We start from the raw sequence: 16,154 nt of genomic DNA on the forward strand, positions 1-16,154 counted from the left end.
TGATTTTTACGTGTAATAATTAAAGAAACATGTAAACATCAACTTACCGACGGGGATTTGGCGGGTTTAATTTAAAGTATTTTAAAGTAATAAAGTTAATAATTTAGATTGCATGTCGACTGATGCGTATTTGATTCTACCCAATTACGTTTTTAGTGATTTTTTAAACAAAATCAATTGTTATATGTACGGTCGGTAAGATGTAAATTTTTGCGCAAATGTCAAAAAAATACCGACTAACCTAAAAATTATATTTAAATATTCATTAAAACACCATGAAAAATATTATTCTGCAAGGATTACCAGGTAACGACGTTTCAACAGTTACCTTATTTAATTTCGTTGTTGCAGGTATTGGTAAAACTACTCTTACAAAAAAGATTGCAAACAAATTAAAAGACATGGCGGTGGAAGTCACTGGTTTTTATACTGAGGAACTAAGAGACAAAAACAATTATAGACTAGGTTTTGATGTTGTAACACTTGATAATCACAGAGGAATATTAGCAAGAAAAAGGTTTTAAACAATTTAATTCACTTAATAATTCCTTCCTTAAATACAGTTTTCAGTGTGGAAGGTGAATCTAAATATAAAGTAGGAAGTTATAATGTTCATCTTGAAGAGTTTGAAAAAATTGCTTTGCCAATATTTGACAATGTAGGTAATGTAGTGGTGAATGTTTTGTTTACTTTCTAATGCCATTTTAGGTCAAATCGGTTGTTATAATTGATGAAATAGGGAAAATGGAGTTATTTAGTAAGGAGTTTGAAAGAAAAGTTCAAAATGTAATTAATGACCTTAATATTACTGTAGTTGCTACAGTGCCTTTAAAAGGAGGTGGCCCACTCATTCAAAAATTGAAAAACAATAATTCTCATCATTTAATAACTGTAAGTTATTACAGTTTATTTTCATAATGTATTGTGAAATTTCTTTTTAGGTAAATGCACAAAATAGGGATAAACTCTTAGAAGAAATAATGTCAATTATAACAAAATAATATATTTTCATAGTTAAGGTTTTTTTGCTGAAAACCTGTCCAATATTGTCTCCTCTTTTTTCTTGTTATTCTTAACATCAAATTTTGGCAGCAAATCTTTTGTGCTTTTTATAAATTCCTAAAACATAATTATGTCAATATCAAACAAAACATTAATAAGAACTTACCTTTTTAGCTTGCTCTTGAACAATCTTTTTATTTTTTGCAATTTTAACAGACCCTCCCTTACCCTTTGCTTTATTTCTTGGTTGATAGTTTATTTTTGGTACTTTTACATGCTAAAAATATTTCTTCAAAATATTTACTTACCAATATAAAGTAAATACTCACAAGAAGTTTTTCTCTGGCTTCTATTTTGTCTTTTAATGTAGGTACATCAACTTCTATAATAGATGTAGGTTCTAAAGTAATGAGTTCAGGTTGAATCTGAAAAAAAAAATACATACTTATTACATTTCTATGCACTAATCAATGATCCTTGCACCTTTTCAAGCAACGCCTTAACTTCAGCTTCTCTTCTTTGTGACTTAGTTTGGAATGGATTAGCTTCCAAAGCATCAAAATTGGGTTCTCCTGACCCAGGTACAAGTAAACTACTAAAACCAGTAGCTGTTGCAACACCCAAGACATCTTCATAAGGGCAGAAATTTAAGTTGCCAATAGATGAAACAAAGCGGTGGCGTAAATACGGCCGTTTTGCCGCTTTCGCGCAGCAATCCCTAAATTTGTATCATTATTTCTCTTTCTTCACACAGCAAAATACAAACCTATATATTTCCACCACATTTCCCATTCCTAGAGCCAACATATTTTTTTGAGAAAAATTCAAATTATTTGCTGCTGTGATCAATTTATACTCCTGTACTGGCCCTTCCAATTTTCTAACATCCCAAATTTTTAGTTCTCTATTACTTGCAGCAGTAGCAAGATATCTGTTGATTTCATTTTTTTAAATATTTATATATTTGATCAAAATCAACCACATTAATACTTACTGTCCTTTAGGATCAACATGAAGAGCTGTTAATGGTGCCTTATGGCACAACATTTTTGCCAATGGGTCTCTAGAATTTGGAGACCACATAGAAACAACTCCTTTTGCATGTCCTACACATAAAACAGCATTCCAAGGATTTTGTGTCAACATAGTCAACCTTCCTAGTTTTGTATTATATTGTGACACTAACTGACCTATTGAAACATCTAACCAACTCAGAAAACCAGTATCACTCTGAAAGTTATCAAATTAAAAAAGAAACTCACATTATCACATTTAAATTTACACAAGATGCTAGTAAAAAGTGGTAAGGCAGAAACTCCATCCTAGTCACTCTACTTATTTTTCTAAGACAATGCAACTCAATACCTTGGTTGTCATAGATATAAACCCAATCTTTCTGAGCCACAGCAAACATGTTTTCAATATGTAACCAACACACATCATGAACAGATTCCATAACATTCATTTCACAATGTAGCTTTTTTGTAACCCAATCAAATGCAGCTACATGTCCCTTTTTACCTCCTAACAACATATGGCGCCCATTTTTAGTGTATTTCATTCGATATGGTCCAAAATCTCTAAGTTGTAAATCAAAGCATTTTGCAGCAGAAGTTATGTCAACACTTTCAGCTAATTGATTTTGAGTAAATTGAGTTGTAGTTTCACCAGGGTCTGCCTCAAGGTATCCACCTTCTTCAGTCAACAAAACTTCAGCTCTGGCTGCTTGTTGGATTGAAAATTTTATTGTTTCCTCTTTCTGTTCTAATCTTTGTTTGTGTATGTTTGTCTTGATTCCTGCTTTATTAATCCCTGGTCCTCTTGTATACTTTTTCAGCACCTTTTTAGGAATCTTTGGTTTCCCCTTAAATTTGGGGTTAGGATTTGGGATTCTTACAACTTGTTTCTTCTTGATATGTTTATCTGCCACTTTTCGACTCCTAGGATTTAAATTAGATTTTACATTATATACAACAGTATTCTGTTTTTTCTTAGGTCTGGGATCGTTTTTTTTACTTTCTGGTGAAACTGGTTCATCTGAATTTTTATTGAAATATCTCTGAAACTATAAACAACAAATATTTATCCATATAATTTTCTTCCATATCGTCATGTCGACATACCTTTCCCATTACGCAATATTTATTATTTTTGTTAATTGTTAAAAAAAGGAAATTCTTAAATCGTACACATGCACTTCTTAGGTTATGTCACGGATTGGTTATGTTTGGAAACACAGAACTTTGGAAACACAACCACAGAACACACAGAAAAGAACCAGAACCGAGCATAGATAAAGAGGAGAATAGATAGCCGACCCCGACTCCACGACCTGCTGTTCAAAAGTGATAGTTTCAGTGATCCCCGCATTAGTTATTAATAAAATATTTGAATATTGTGTTTGATTTTCTTTTCATGTTGATACATAAGTATAGGAGGACCTCGTATGCGCGTGGATCTTTGAAAATGGAAATAATAAATCATTTTTAAATTGCACCTTTACTGAATTTCAGTTCAAAAACTCGCCCTTATTGATTAACACCCCCGTATAATGTGGTTATGTGTTATTTACTTATGAACTGCAATTAATAGTAATTATTTTAATTTTCAAATTAGTATTTGTTAAAAATTTTTAAGTAAGGAATGAAAAAATGCTCACAAGAGAAATTTATTTCAACCATTCGAAATTTTGTAACTCGTGGTTTAAAAAAGGACTTTTGGGCAAAAACGGTTGATTTATATTCCTATCGTACTTAAATTACCACAAACTCTATATCTCTCTATATTAATTTAGGCATAAATACACAAACATTTTTCTTTACTTTATATTTTAATACTCTACACTTGCACTGTCGCCAAATCAACATATTAGTCGTGTACAAAATTAAACTACCGCCACATTTCTGCTACAGTGCTACACTTTAAGAATCTTTGTACAAACGTTGCAAAACAGCGAAATATGAATATGACGATCGTAGTATCTGAAAAATAGACTAAATTATCAGTATTCAACTTTTGCAGATTTTTGAAATTAGATTTAATATTTAGTAGATGTTTACCTAAATCTTGCATATGGAAAGAAACAAATATATTTGTTGTGTAAACAACACGTTTAATCTGTTTATTACTTACTCCTGTCAATGTTGTTAAAGATAATGTAACAAAATTTCCTGCAGTTAAAGTTACAGGTTTTTTGGCTCTTTCCCAAAAAATTATCATACTCTTTCGTATTTCAATGTTTGACTCATACCAATTGGAAATGTAACAGTACTGGCCAATTTCATCACTCTAGAATGTAAAACACTTTGCTCAAAGCACGTATTTACAGATAGATATTTAACAAATTCCGCTGTTTCACTTTTTTAAATAAAACTTACTGTCATCATCACGTCGTGGCCGTACCAGCAATACATCGCAACTTGACACATCATGCACGACAAATACATTATCAAAAAAGTAAATTCAATACTCGGGATCGGAACCTGAAAGTTTAAAAGTGCTTTCCCAAAAGAAACGTCGAAATATTTTTCAACTTACAACAATCATTTGAAACCCGGTAAAACAAATAATGATAACGCTAGCAAAGAATTGCAGAAATATCCCTTTGGAAAACATGAATTCAATAGAGTTGACCAAACTGGAATGAAAATAATAGCACAAAAGCTACTTTTGCAAAATCTACTCACTTAATTATTTCGTTGTGGTGTTTAACGCAATTTTTAAAACAAATTTCAATACATTTTGTGTCGTCTTCACCCTCAGATTTGTAAAATATATTTTTTAAATTCTCTTTCAAAATGTCGAATTGGGCGGATGCTATTGTAATCAACTTCCAAGTTAAAATGTCGATGCTGGAGTTATTGTAGGCGCTGATGCAGATACTCAACAGTTGAAAAAAGACAGTTTCGTAATAATATTTGGTAGTGTCGTAGGGCAACCACCCAGGCAAGGGCAAAACTCTTTCTTCGCCCAAGCAAGGAATTACCGCATAAAAAATGATGCACAAAATGCACAAAATTCGAAATATTCTTGCGACCAGTTTGCACGATTGCACTTTACTCTTCAGAAGTTCTGTGTGAGAGATCTCGTAGAACACAGCATCAATCAGAGAGTCTTCAACGACAAGCAGATGCCATCTGTAGTATCCGAAATTTGTCAGTTTGCAAAGAAAAGCGAAATGCGTCATGAAAAACAGCAAAGTATCCGTCAGTTTGGACAAATTGTTTTTGTCGACGACCATCTGGCCTAACATCGACAACAGTTGCAAGTAAGAACAGAGCAGATTTACTGAAGCGCTGAAAATGTACAAAGAACTGTACTTTTTGTCTCTTCTCGGATAAAATCCTGAAAATGTCAGCAAACTGCGTTCAGTTTGGAACACATTTCGTAGGTCGTACTCCTAGAAAACTACAACTCGTATCAAGGAACCACCACTTTTTTGTACTAAAACCTGCAGCAAACTCATCTCTACTGTTTGTTGACTGATCAAATGCTGTTCTGGCAATGTTGAGAAAAAGTTAAGAAGAGTCCAATCGATACTTTTAATTACTGACAATTACAGAGACACAGCCACATCTCATGTATGTCAAATATTAATACTCGTCAATTGGGGGTTGTGTTGGGTAATTCCCTGGTTATTTATTCACGGCAAACTCTCCCCCATGTGTAAATAGATGTTAGATTTGGTTGACCTAATTTTATACGTCCTGTCATTAGCGAAGTGATTACCACTTTGGTTTCGCCTTAAAATTTTTAATTCAGAAGAAAATTCGGTTTTATAATTATAGGTAAAGAGATAATTGTTATACGTCGCAAATAAATAGATAATGACTGTGATGTTTACTGGGACTTGCTTATTGTTACCTAGGTTTCTGGTAAATTATCTACAAATGAAGATATATGCCCGATGGACACCACAACTTATGCTATAAGGATAAAACGTGAAAGCTCTACCTATTTTGTATATGTGAAACATATGTACTTTAAACAATACTTATTAATAAAAAATCATCTTTTTGGGTGATAATAACTGTAAGTAGGTAATTATTTTTTGCACCATCATTAACAAGCTGTTGATTGTTAATAAATATCATCCGTCTAAAAGGGCCATTTTTTTCATGTAATATTTACAGGTGTATAAAGCTTACTTTATTTTAAAAGAAATTAATTTGGTTAAATGCAAATGAAGTAAAGTACAAAATAAAGCTGCCCAAAGCCCAAACTGTAAAATAAAGCACTTTATGTCAAGAAGGAAGGAAAAAATGTTTACAATAGACGAATAATATGCAGGGTATTTCACGAGTGATGATGAGCCCGACGGAATTGAAAATACAACCCACAATACATTTGCAAAGTTAGCGTGGATATTTGTTTTTGGATTAAAAAAACATAAAACATAGTTAGCTGTGCAGTTTCTCAGTTTTCCCATCGTTCAAATACTTTTTATCTACGATCGTGTAAAAAGTAGGCACTTTTGCACTAAAAATCGTTGTCAAAGTTGACGTTTAGTGAACTGACAGAATCGTGCCATAAAACTTTTACTACACGCTTTTATGGCACAGAACTGTCAGAATACAACAATACAATTTGTTGGAAACATTGTTTAGAAGTATGTTGCTAAATGACGTGGTTCTCGAACGACTTTGGTTATTAATAAAATATTGAATGAATAATAATTATTTTATACAAATTTATGTTGAAACGATCGTAGATAAAATGTTGTAAGACGTACGTGTAAAAAGTTCTTCTGTTGCACTCACATCCTTTAAAATACTCCCTCGTACCTCGGTCGTATTTTAAAGCCGTTCGTGCAATAAAGGATAACCTTTTACACTTATATCTTAAACGTAGCCAACGTTAAATAACTAGCCGTGCTGAGAAAAAGGCAACGTCGCAATCGTTCAGTCTGAAGGCGGACCGGGCGAACCGCCGAACATCGAACGCCTAACAAACATAAAGGCGCGTTTTTACACGTTCTCAATAAATTGACATTGTTTATTAGATGATTATTAGTATTACAACAATTCCCATCTTACCCCCATGGAGGATGATATCTAATTTTACACTGTACAGCAGTAGCGGCTCGTAACAAAATCAAAACGGGGAGCAAACTTTTTTTACAGACAGAATAGATATTTATAACAAAGGTGCTGTGCTACATACTTTTCCTCATCACCGTAGAGGTAGAGTGCAAGATGCGTTTTTTTACTGTGGTTTCCCCAGTAGGCCTAATCCACAATAAGAAAAATTCTTCGTAACAAGTAACTAAATAACTTGTGGAGATAATTCTTCTCCTTTAATAAAAACTTTTACTTGAAGACATTCATTAATATAAATTTTTGTCTCAATATTTAAAGAATTATTAAAATTCAATGTAAAAAAATATATACTTACCAAATTCAACAATTTTATGTTCCCAACTAATCAAATTAAGTTTGATTGAAAATGTTGTTATTAAATCATTAAAATTGTTTATTACTTGTATATCTGCTTTCATAAAATTCTCTACTTCATCGTTTTGCCTTTTAGAAATTGTTTTACGCCTAAACTCTGGATCAGTTCTCTCTTTAATTGCTGGCTTTGATAGATAAGACGCTAAATTTGGAAACACGCTAGGAACAGCCGCATCTTTTAGTCTGGGGCTTTTTAAAAGCAATTGTTTACAGTTTCCATCAGGTTGCAAATGTTTATCATATAAAATCATATCATCAGAACTAAAATGTAATTGAGAGACCACACTTTAAGCTGAAGTTTTTTCAAGGGATTGTTTTTAACCATGCTTGTTTGCGCTCTACATTTTTAGGAAATTTGAAAACACTTACACCGCGATTGTTTTGTGTATTTCTTAAAGACGAGTCGTAATTACTTTTACAGCCTGTTACACAACACCTACTAGGCATGTTTGAATAATATTTAAATTTTAAATACATGTTAGAAGTTAGAACCAACGATATTTCGTTTAACACACAAAAGTTAGGTTAGGTTTGTCTCGGTTTAACTTCCACCAAGTTGACGGCTTTAATTCCTGAAGAAAATGCCACAATTTATTTCACAAACTCTATACTAAATTCCCTTCAACTTGGTAGCTTAAAATTTTGGAAATAAACACAGTTTTCTGAAGTTAAAACGTTAAGATCACTGTGTACACAAATGCAAATCTGCACAAACTGACTCGGTCCTAGGTCTGCGGGCATTGTTGCCAAATTTACTTGAGCACGGCTAGTTCAATTAACGTTGGCTACGTCTTAAATAACTATTAATCGTCGTATTTTAACTTTTTCGTAAATGTCAGTTGTGACAAATAAAATTATTGGAAGCAAAACCATCATGGATTCATAATTTCAATCAATACGATATTTAAAATAGCCACGTTAACTTTGGAAATGTATTGTGGGTTGCATTTTCAATTCCGCCGTGCTCATTATCAATCGTGAATTACCTTGTAGAGTAAAAAATAACTACTTTTTTAATGGTGATACAGAATTTACTATTTTTTATTACCGACTAATTAATGTCATTCTTATAATTTCAGTTTTATTAAAGATTCCTTCACGGAGAACCATGAAGAGAACAAATGTAAATAATTATCAAGCGCAGATTACTATTGACAAATGAGGCAACCAGTAAGAGTTGTGAAAATAGAATTATATGAAGTGAAATTTTTTCCTTTGAACATACATGGCAGAGTAACTGAAAGATGTTGCTCAGAACAACAAAAATTTGCATTCTGATGCATGATACATTACGAATTGTAAATTTTTATCGATAATAAAAAGTTTTAATTGAATAGAAAGAGTATGTTAATTTTTAATCCACATTGAACCACCCTTTTTGGAGTGAAAAATATTATTTTAATTTAAAAAAGTACTCACTGTTGTCAGTGTTGCTAAAGACAAAGTAACAAACTTTCCAGCTGTCAATATGACTGGTTTTTTCGTCCTTTCCAAAAAGATGAAAACATCTTTTCTTATTTCGAGGTCAGCCTCGTACCAGTTAGACATATAGAAATATTGTCCAATCGTGTCGCTCTAAAAGATTTGTTTTGTAATTTTTTTTTTTTTGTTATTATTTTTTAAACAAAACTCACCGTGGTAATGACATCGTGACCGTACCAACAATACATTGCAACCTGACACATCATACAAGAAAAATAAATTATTAAAAATAAGAACTGAACACTTGGAACAGGGACCTAAAAGAGTAAAAGAACAATCGAAGAAATCACTGTTACGGGCATTACTTACAACAATCATCTGGAAACCTGTAAAGCAGATCACGACAATGCTAGCGAAAAACTGCAGAAATATGCCTTTGGAGAAAACATCCTCAATCTGGCTGACAAACCTGAAAAATAGTGTGTTTAAGTGCTTTAAGACAAGAGTTGTGCAACCAACTGGACTATTTTCTTGTGATGGCTGACACAGTGTTTGAAATTAATCCGTATAGCCTCGGCGGAATTTGTTTTGCCAGTTTTGTAATCAATCCCTTTCAAATTTTCTTTCAATATGTCAAAATGTGCAGACGCGACCGAAATCAACATGCAAGTCAAGACATCAATGCTGGAGTTGTTGTAAGCACTGACTGAGACACTCATCACTTGGAAAACAACTGTAGGGTAATAATATTTTTTGGTGTCGTAAGGCAACCACCCAGGCAGTGGCAAAGTCATGTCCTCCTTGTCGTCCAAATATGGGACCAAAGTGTAAAACAACACCACTAAAACGCACAAAATTCGAAATATTTTTGCGATGAGTTTGCAAGAGTCGACTTTGTTCTTCACCAATTCGAGTCTTTCGTATGGAAATCCGTAGAAAATCGACTCTGCTAATAGGTCTTCGATTTCGAATAATTTCCTCTTGTAGTACAAGAAATTTGACAGTTTGCAAAGAAACGTAAAGTGGGTCATAAAGAAGAGTAGAGTTTCGGTGAGTTTGGACAAATCGTGTCTGTCGATCGCCATCTGGACCACCATGGAGAATAATTGCCCATAAGCTACGAACAAGTTCAAAATGGCACTGACAACGTAAGCAAAATTGAGTTTGTTGTCTCTCCTCGGGTAAAATCCAGACCAGAGGAGTAGATTTCTTTCGGTTTCGAAAGCATTGCGGAGGTCGTAGTCCTAAAACAAAAACCTAGTAGAAATTATAAAAACACTTATTGGTGGCAGACCCGTATGGTGAAAATCATTCCGGTGTGTTTAACAATCGGTGGTGGACTAAGAGTGTTTGTGTTACATGTATTTAATGATATGTCCCGAATAAAAACATAATTAAAAATCAATATTTTTAATTACTACCCGGGTATCAAGTATGAGGGAAACAAATCTCTTGTACACATGGTCCGTCAAATATTAATACTCAAGAGGTTTAATTGCAGTTGTTAGTTATTTATGTGAAATTCGCCCCATGTGACCGTGGTCTTAGCAAACACGTAATTAACTTTTCGTTTTAATTGTTGTTTCTAAATTTGAATAAGTACTCGTAGTTGAATTTTTGAAGCAATAGTTTTTTGTCAGTTAATTTATTATTAGTGCTGCTGTGTAATTATTGCCTTAGTTAATTTAACCATGGGGTCTTTATTTTGTAATTATTTTCTAGGTTTCATTTGAACATCAGTAATTTAGAGCTTTTGGTGTAAATTCTTTTCAATGATTTACGGTTTTACAGAATGGAAACTCATAAGGTTTTTTTTTACATTTTCAGGAGAAGGTTGGGACAAAGGCAAAAATATTTTTACACTCATTAATATACAGTAATGATACAAATAGTTTGTTTCAGATTTTTTTAATATACCTACTAGATCTACGTTATTTGCATAAGCCAAAATAGTAGTTTATTTGACGAGTTTGTGTGTAAATTGGGCCTTTTTTGGCACGCGCGGGCCATTTTAAAACGCGAGTGAAACGAGCGTTTTAAAGGCCCACGAGTGCCAAAAAAGGCCCAATTTACACACGAACGAGTTGAATACAACGTTTTTTTTGTTCGACGAGCCCCTTAAAGGCTCCAAATCGCTTAAAACCTTTAAAATTAGCTTGACGTTTCGTTTTGACAAGTTGTGAGATTTATCAAAATCCGTTCACATAGGAGAAAACTCTCAAATTCTGACAGTGTCGAACAAAAAAGAATATTTTTACTGCTGAAAGATAATAAATACTGGTTTTTATATATTTTTTTTAAGTTGTGACATCTTTTTTGTTCAAAAACAATGTTAATTTAAAAAGCGATAGCTGCTAAAGGATTAATTAATAATTGATCACCTGCAGGACGTTGGAGATTTTTTGCGAACAATGAAAAGTGAAAAATTTTGCTTTTAAACAGTACACGGTCGAGGAAATGAAGGATGCGGCTCAGAACAACAAAAATTCTACATAATAAAGAGTTTTAATCGAATAGAAAACCACATAAAAACACAATGAACCACTTTTTGGAGTAAAAAATATTATTTCAATAAAGAAGACATTGACCTGTGGATGTTGCTAAAGACAAAATAACAAACTTTCGAGCTGTCAAAATGATTGTTTTTTTGTTTTGCGTTTTAGAAGAAGATTACGGAAAATAGTTCAGCAAAGACAAAAATATTTTCACAGTCAAGAAGGATTTAAGTACACTATCCCACCTCCACCCGGCGGCACGGCAATTTTGCCGGAGTACATACACTATTACGGATATTACTATCAAGTAATAGTGCAGTGCTTATCAACATAATTACCGGCGTCTTGCCTCCGCATTTTGACTTTGTTGTGTATTATGTTCTGTGTCAATGTTAAGGAACTTCCTCACGATGTGACATGAGTATAATAATATACCTTTTTGAATTTCAACTACCAATGTGTTATCTAAATCCAGAATTTTTAAATTTTTAAAAAGAGATTGCGGTACTATTCCCGTTGCTGAAATTACAAGTGGTAAAATCGAAATTTTTTCTAAACACCAAAGATTTCTCATAGCAACGGACAGCTCTAAATATTTATTAATTTTTGTGTTATATGTCTGTGTTATATTATGTGAATTTGGAACAGCTATATCTAAAAGATATGCTTGCTTTTGTTGTTTATTTAAAATTATAATGTCTGGTCTGTTATGCTTAATATGAATGTCAGTTAAAATTGTTCTATCAAAATATAACTTGTAACTGTCATTTTCCAAACAACTTTCTGGTGTATAACTATAATGTGGTTGTGTATTCTTTAATAAATTGAATTTAACAGCTAAATTCATGTGTATAATTTTAGCGAATATATCGTGTCGTTTTTTATATTCGCTTTGAGCCAAAACGGTGCAAGAAGAAACAATGTGTTCAATTGTTTCCCCTTCAGTTCCGCAAATCCTACATTTGTAAACCGCATATGTGTTTTTTATAATTTCTTGTATTTATAACACGATCTTGTATTGCAAATATAAAACCCTCCGTCTCAGGGTGAATATTTGATTTCTTAAGCCATGCATGAGATGCCTGAATATTAACTTCTGGTTGTTCCAGTTCTTTAAAGTATCTCCCATGTAAAGACTTCTGTTTTATATTTGCTATTGTGTCAGGTATATTTGGCTTAACAATGTCTGAAATTATATTATCACTTAAATTTAAAGGTGTGTAGCCTTTATCGGCTGAAACCAAAGCATTGAAAAAGGTGTTATCACGAGCTCTATTGAGGAAATAATTTTTTAGTGAAGCAATTTGATTTTTTAGCAGTATTTCTAGATTTGAAAAACCCCTACCACCGTTTTCGCGTGGTAAATTAAATCTTTCAATAGCAGATTTAGGATGGTGTTTACTAAATTTGGTAAAAAGAACTCTAGTTTTAATGTTTATGTTCTGTAAATTAGTTTTGGACCATTTTATAACACCGAAAGAATAGGTCAGTAATGGAACAGCATATGTATTAACTGCTTTAATTAAATTATTACCGTTTAATTTTGATTTTAAAATAGATTTAATTCTTAAATAAAATTGCTTTTCTAAATTTTCTTTTATAATTGAGTGTTGAATATGATTTGATTGATTAATACCTAAATATTTATAAAATTCTCCTTTATTTAAATTTTTAATGATTTCTCCTTCTTGAGTTATATATTCTAAATGGTCGTAATGACCGCGACATATTGATTGCATTTTACACTTATCAATACCAAAACTCATCCCAATATCATTTGAGAAATTTTCAGTTATTGTTAGTAAAGATAAAATGTGATTCTTTTTTGATGCATAAAGTTTTATGTCATCCATATAGAGAAGGTGATTTAATTTGGATAGTGTGGTATTATTAAGTCTAATATTGAAACCATATCCAGTGCTATTTAATAGATTTGTCAAAGGATTAATGGCTAGACAAAACCATAAAGGACTTAAAGAATCTCCTAGATAAATCCCCCGTTTAATTTTAATAGGCTCGGATTTTAATTTAATATTGTTTATTGATAAATTTAAAGTAGTTCTCCAAAATGTCATAACATGAGATAAAAAGTTAATCAAATCCAAATTAATTTTATAAATTTTAAGAATTTTAATTAACCATGAATGTGGTACTGAATCATAGGCTTTTTTGTAGTCTATGAATGCGGTATAAATATTTCTATTATTTTTTCTAGCTTGTTCCATTATTACCGTATCTATTATGAGTTGTTCTTTACAACCAAAACACTCTTTAACACAACCTTTTTGTTCTTCATTAAGTATATTTAATTTTTGACAATGGTCGTAAATTATTACTTTAATGCAAGATGTCATAATTTTATAAATTGTAGGCAGACATGTGATTGGCCTATATTTTGATGGATTTTTAGTATCGGAATCTTTCGGTTTCAGATATGTTATACCATGGGCCAAAAACTCTGGAAATGTGTTAGGTTCCCTAATAAATCCGTTAAAGTGATCAAGTAACTCTGGAAATGTGTTAGGTTCCCTAATAAATCCGTTAAAGTGATCAAGTAAGCATTTATGAATACAAGTAAATTTTTTTAACCAAAAGTTATGAATTTGGTCACCTCCAGGGGATTTCCAATTATGTGAACTATTAATATTTTTAACTAAAATTTCAAGGCTAATTTGAATATGATGTCGATTATTACTATCTGGTATATCATTTTCTAAATGAGGAATCCATTCTGCCTGATTATTAAATTGAACTTCATTTGACCATATGTTTGACCAGAATTCTTTAATTTCGTTTATATTTGGTGTACCGTTATTAGTTTGAGTTTTATTATCTGCTAAATTTTTGTAAAACAACTTCTCATTATTTCTAAATAGTTTGTTTTCAAATTTCCGTTGTTTATTATTTTTATATCTTTTGAGTCGTTTAGAATAAATATGTAACTTTTGTAATAAAGTGTCTTTGATTTCTATTAATGTTTTATTATATTCATTATATTTTAAACAATGTATTCGGTTGTTATTTAAAATGGATTGAATACAATTATTTAGATGATTAGAATTTATACCCTTTAAATATTGAGTTATTCTACCTAAATCTCGTCTGATATTATTAATACGTTTATTTAGTCTTTGTTCCCATTTTGGTAATTCTTTCGTTTTTATATTATTTGTCTGGCCAATTTCTTTTGATCCATTTAATCTGATATTTGTTAAAGCTCCACTATATATAATACTGTGTAATTTTTTAAAACTTGTGGTGTTATTTACAAATTTAGGTAAAATGAATTGATTTAAAATTTCAATCATTGCAAAGAATTTTTTGGAGCTTTGTTGTTTAGGTAATAGTGGTCTATTAAATGGTTCTATATGTTCAAATTCGTTCAGAGTTCTATTAAATTCATCTTCAATTTGTTCTTTAAAATTTTGATGGTAGTAAAAATTTTTATTAATAACATGTATATCATTATAACTCAAGTCTAAATTATGTATGTCTGTTTGTATGGTGTTTGGTGAATCGATAATTGGACAGAAAGAGTCATTATGATTAGATAAACTTTGTAAACTTTGCGGTTCAACAGAATTTTGGAGTAAATTATTAGAAACTTCATTATTGTCAGAATAATTAATTGACAATTCTAACTTTACATCATTTTTGATCTTTTCTAAAATTGCCGAAGGGATATAGTTTTTCTTCATAATGGCTCTTCTCTGGTCAGCTAAATTTTGAATAGTAACAGGAAACTGGGGGTACTTACTTTGGAACGCTTTAAATAAATCAAGCCTGTAAGTACTCACAACATCCTGTAGTTTCGTGATCCGAAAATATTCCCGTATAATGAAAATATTCATTTCCATAGTCCATTTTTTGCGTTTTCTAACTTCTGTAGCAAATTAATGATGCGAATATTTCACTTGTGAATACCAAAGAGAATATTTTTACTCCTGAAAGACAATACACTCTGGTTGACGTTTTCGTATTTTTTTTTTTTTAACTTACAACATCGTTGTTCTTTAAAAACAGTGATAATTTAAAAAGCAGCTACTACTGAAGGAATAATTAATACAAAGTGTCTATTAAAGAACGTATATCAAGAGTCCTGTGGAATTCGAATATGTTTCATTTTTGCCGCGCTGTGGCATATTGCGGGACCAAATAGAAAATCAGAAGTTCTATAACTCCATTAATGACAGGTTCTTAATAGACTATTGAAACACGAAAAATAATTAGAATATATAAAAATTGAACCAAAGCACAACCAAACAACTAAGACGTCGAACTCACAACTGACGCTAATATTTAATAATTTGACATTTGACTATTGACATCTGATTTGACAGCTTCAACGGCTGGACATAGTTCAGCACAATACCGAGTGAGTCAACTTTTACCGCCCGAGCGAAAACACCCACTTCTAATCAATTTAAAAATCTCAAAATAATCAGGAATGATTGTTTATCGCTGCAGAACAATCTGTAAAAATTTCAAAATTTTTAATGAAATAGGTAAGGATTTCGTTTTAATTCAATAACCGCTACATTAATATACCTACTGTCGCGAGCAATAAATTTTGGTCGTCAAGGTCATTCTTTGACGCAATCGAAAATGCTCCATTGTAAATATCATAACTTATCATCATGTTGTATGACATTAATTGTCATTTTTTTCTCATTTTTTTTGACACTTTGTTGACATGGACATAATCAGGCAGGGAATTTTTTTAAATTTGTGACAATCTAACCAAATTTTAAAATGACATTGACGACCAAAATGTATTGCTTGC

At 31.8% G+C, this 16,154-nt stretch overlaps 4 protein-coding genes across 5 annotated transcripts; 1 reads left to right on the forward strand and 3 right to left on the reverse strand.

The window, feature by feature from the left end:
• The first annotated feature begins 36 nt into the window (after positions 1-36).
• LOC138134758 (nucleoside-triphosphatase THEP1) lies at positions 37-1,018 on the forward strand. The gene is made up of 5 exons (XM_069053232.1): positions 37-306; positions 352-517; positions 571-658; positions 709-891; positions 942-1,018. Exons 1-5 carry the CDS (start codon positions 276-278, stop codon positions 999-1,001), a joined length of 528 nt encoding a protein of 175 aa, XP_068909333.1. The 5' UTR covers positions 37-275; the 3' UTR covers positions 1,002-1,018.
• On the reverse strand, positions 865-3,271 carry LOC138134754 (WD repeat-containing protein 46). Its single transcript, XM_069053226.1, has 8 exons — positions 3,126-3,271; positions 2,285-3,067; positions 1,997-2,232; positions 1,769-1,933; positions 1,486-1,720; positions 1,332-1,427; positions 1,169-1,279; positions 865-1,119 (listed from the first exon to the last, which is right to left on the reverse strand). Exons 1-8 carry the CDS (start codon positions 3,132-3,134, stop codon positions 1,015-1,017), a joined length of 1,740 nt encoding a protein of 579 aa, XP_068909327.1. The 5' UTR covers positions 3,135-3,271; the 3' UTR covers positions 865-1,014.
• Positions 3,272-3,429: 158 nt separating this feature from the next.
• On the reverse strand, positions 3,430-5,594 carry LOC138134755 (odorant receptor Or1-like). 2 transcript variants are annotated; one of them, XM_069053228.1, is made up of 6 exons: positions 5,453-5,594; positions 4,689-5,401; positions 4,540-4,639; positions 4,380-4,484; positions 4,135-4,290; positions 3,430-3,983 (listed from the first exon to the last, which is right to left on the reverse strand). In XM_069053228.1, the coding sequence occupies exons 1-6, from the start codon at positions 5,465-5,467 to the stop codon at positions 3,924-3,926; spliced, it is 1,149 nt and encodes a 382-aa protein (XP_068909329.1). In that variant the 5' UTR covers positions 5,468-5,594; the 3' UTR covers positions 3,430-3,923. The 2 variants fall into 2 exon arrangements, with proteins under 2 accessions (XP_068909329.1, XP_068909328.1); XM_069053227.1 differs by having other exon boundaries at positions 3,430-4,290.
• An 8-nt stretch (positions 5,595-5,602) lies between these two features.
• Positions 5,603-13,448, reverse strand: LOC138134756 (odorant receptor Or1-like). The gene is made up of 6 exons (XM_069053229.1): positions 10,171-13,448; positions 9,396-10,120; positions 9,246-9,345; positions 9,089-9,193; positions 8,874-9,029; positions 5,603-5,744 (listed from the first exon to the last, which is right to left on the reverse strand). The coding sequence occupies exons 1-6, from the start codon at positions 10,186-10,188 to the stop codon at positions 5,727-5,729; spliced, it is 1,122 nt and encodes a 373-aa protein (XP_068909330.1). The 5' UTR covers positions 10,189-13,448; the 3' UTR covers positions 5,603-5,726.
• Positions 13,449-16,154: the final 2,706 nt, after the last annotated feature.

The sequence above is a fragment of the Tenebrio molitor genome, chromosome 7, assembly GCF_963966145.1.
Source record: "Tenebrio molitor chromosome 7, icTenMoli1.1, whole genome shotgun sequence".
Lineage (NCBI taxonomy): Eukaryota > Metazoa > Arthropoda > Insecta > Coleoptera > Tenebrionidae > Tenebrio > Tenebrio molitor.

What these genes read in the sequence shown, in the direction of transcription:
- LOC138134756 (XM_069053229.1), bottom strand. An exon ending in CAGGTTTCCAGATGATTGTT is followed by an intron (nt 9,194 to 9,245) that starts GTAAGTAATGCC and finishes TTACTCTTTTAG; the next exon opens with GTCCCTGTTCCAAGTGTTCA. An exon ending in GTCACGATGTCATTACCACG is followed by an intron (nt 9,030 to 9,088) that starts GTGAGTTTTGTT and finishes CAAATCTTTTAG; the next exon opens with AGCGACACGATTGGACAATA.
- LOC138134755 (XM_069053227.1), bottom strand. An exon ending in CACCACAACGAAATAATTAA is followed by an intron (nt 4,640 to 4,688) that starts GTGAGTAGATTT and finishes TTTTCATTCCAG; the next exon opens with TTTGGTCAACTCTATTGAAT. An exon ending in CCGGGTTTCAAATGATTGTT is followed by an intron (nt 4,485 to 4,539) that starts GTAAGTTGAAAA and finishes TTAAACTTTCAG; the next exon opens with GTTCCGATCCCGAGTATTGA.
- LOC138134758 (XM_069053232.1), top strand. Translation starts at nt 276, where the DNA reads ATGAAAAATATTATTCTGCAAGGATTACCAG. An exon ending in TATTCTGCAAGGATTACCAG is followed by an intron (nt 307 to 351) that starts GTAACGACGTTT and finishes TCGTTGTTGCAG; the next exon opens with GTATTGGTAAAACTACTCTT. An exon ending in CTTTGCCAATATTTGACAAT is followed by an intron (nt 659 to 708) that starts GTAGGTAATGTA and finishes ATGCCATTTTAG; the next exon opens with GTCAAATCGGTTGTTATAAT.
- LOC138134754 (XM_069053226.1), bottom strand. An exon ending in ACTTTTTACTAGCATCTTGT is followed by an intron (nt 2,233 to 2,284) that starts GTAAATTTAAAT and finishes GATAACTTTCAG; the next exon opens with AGTGATACTGGTTTTCTGAG. An exon ending in AAGCCAGAGAAAAACTTCTT is followed by an intron (nt 1,280 to 1,331) that starts GTGAGTATTTAC and finishes AAATATTTTTAG; the next exon opens with CATGTAAAAGTACCAAAAAT.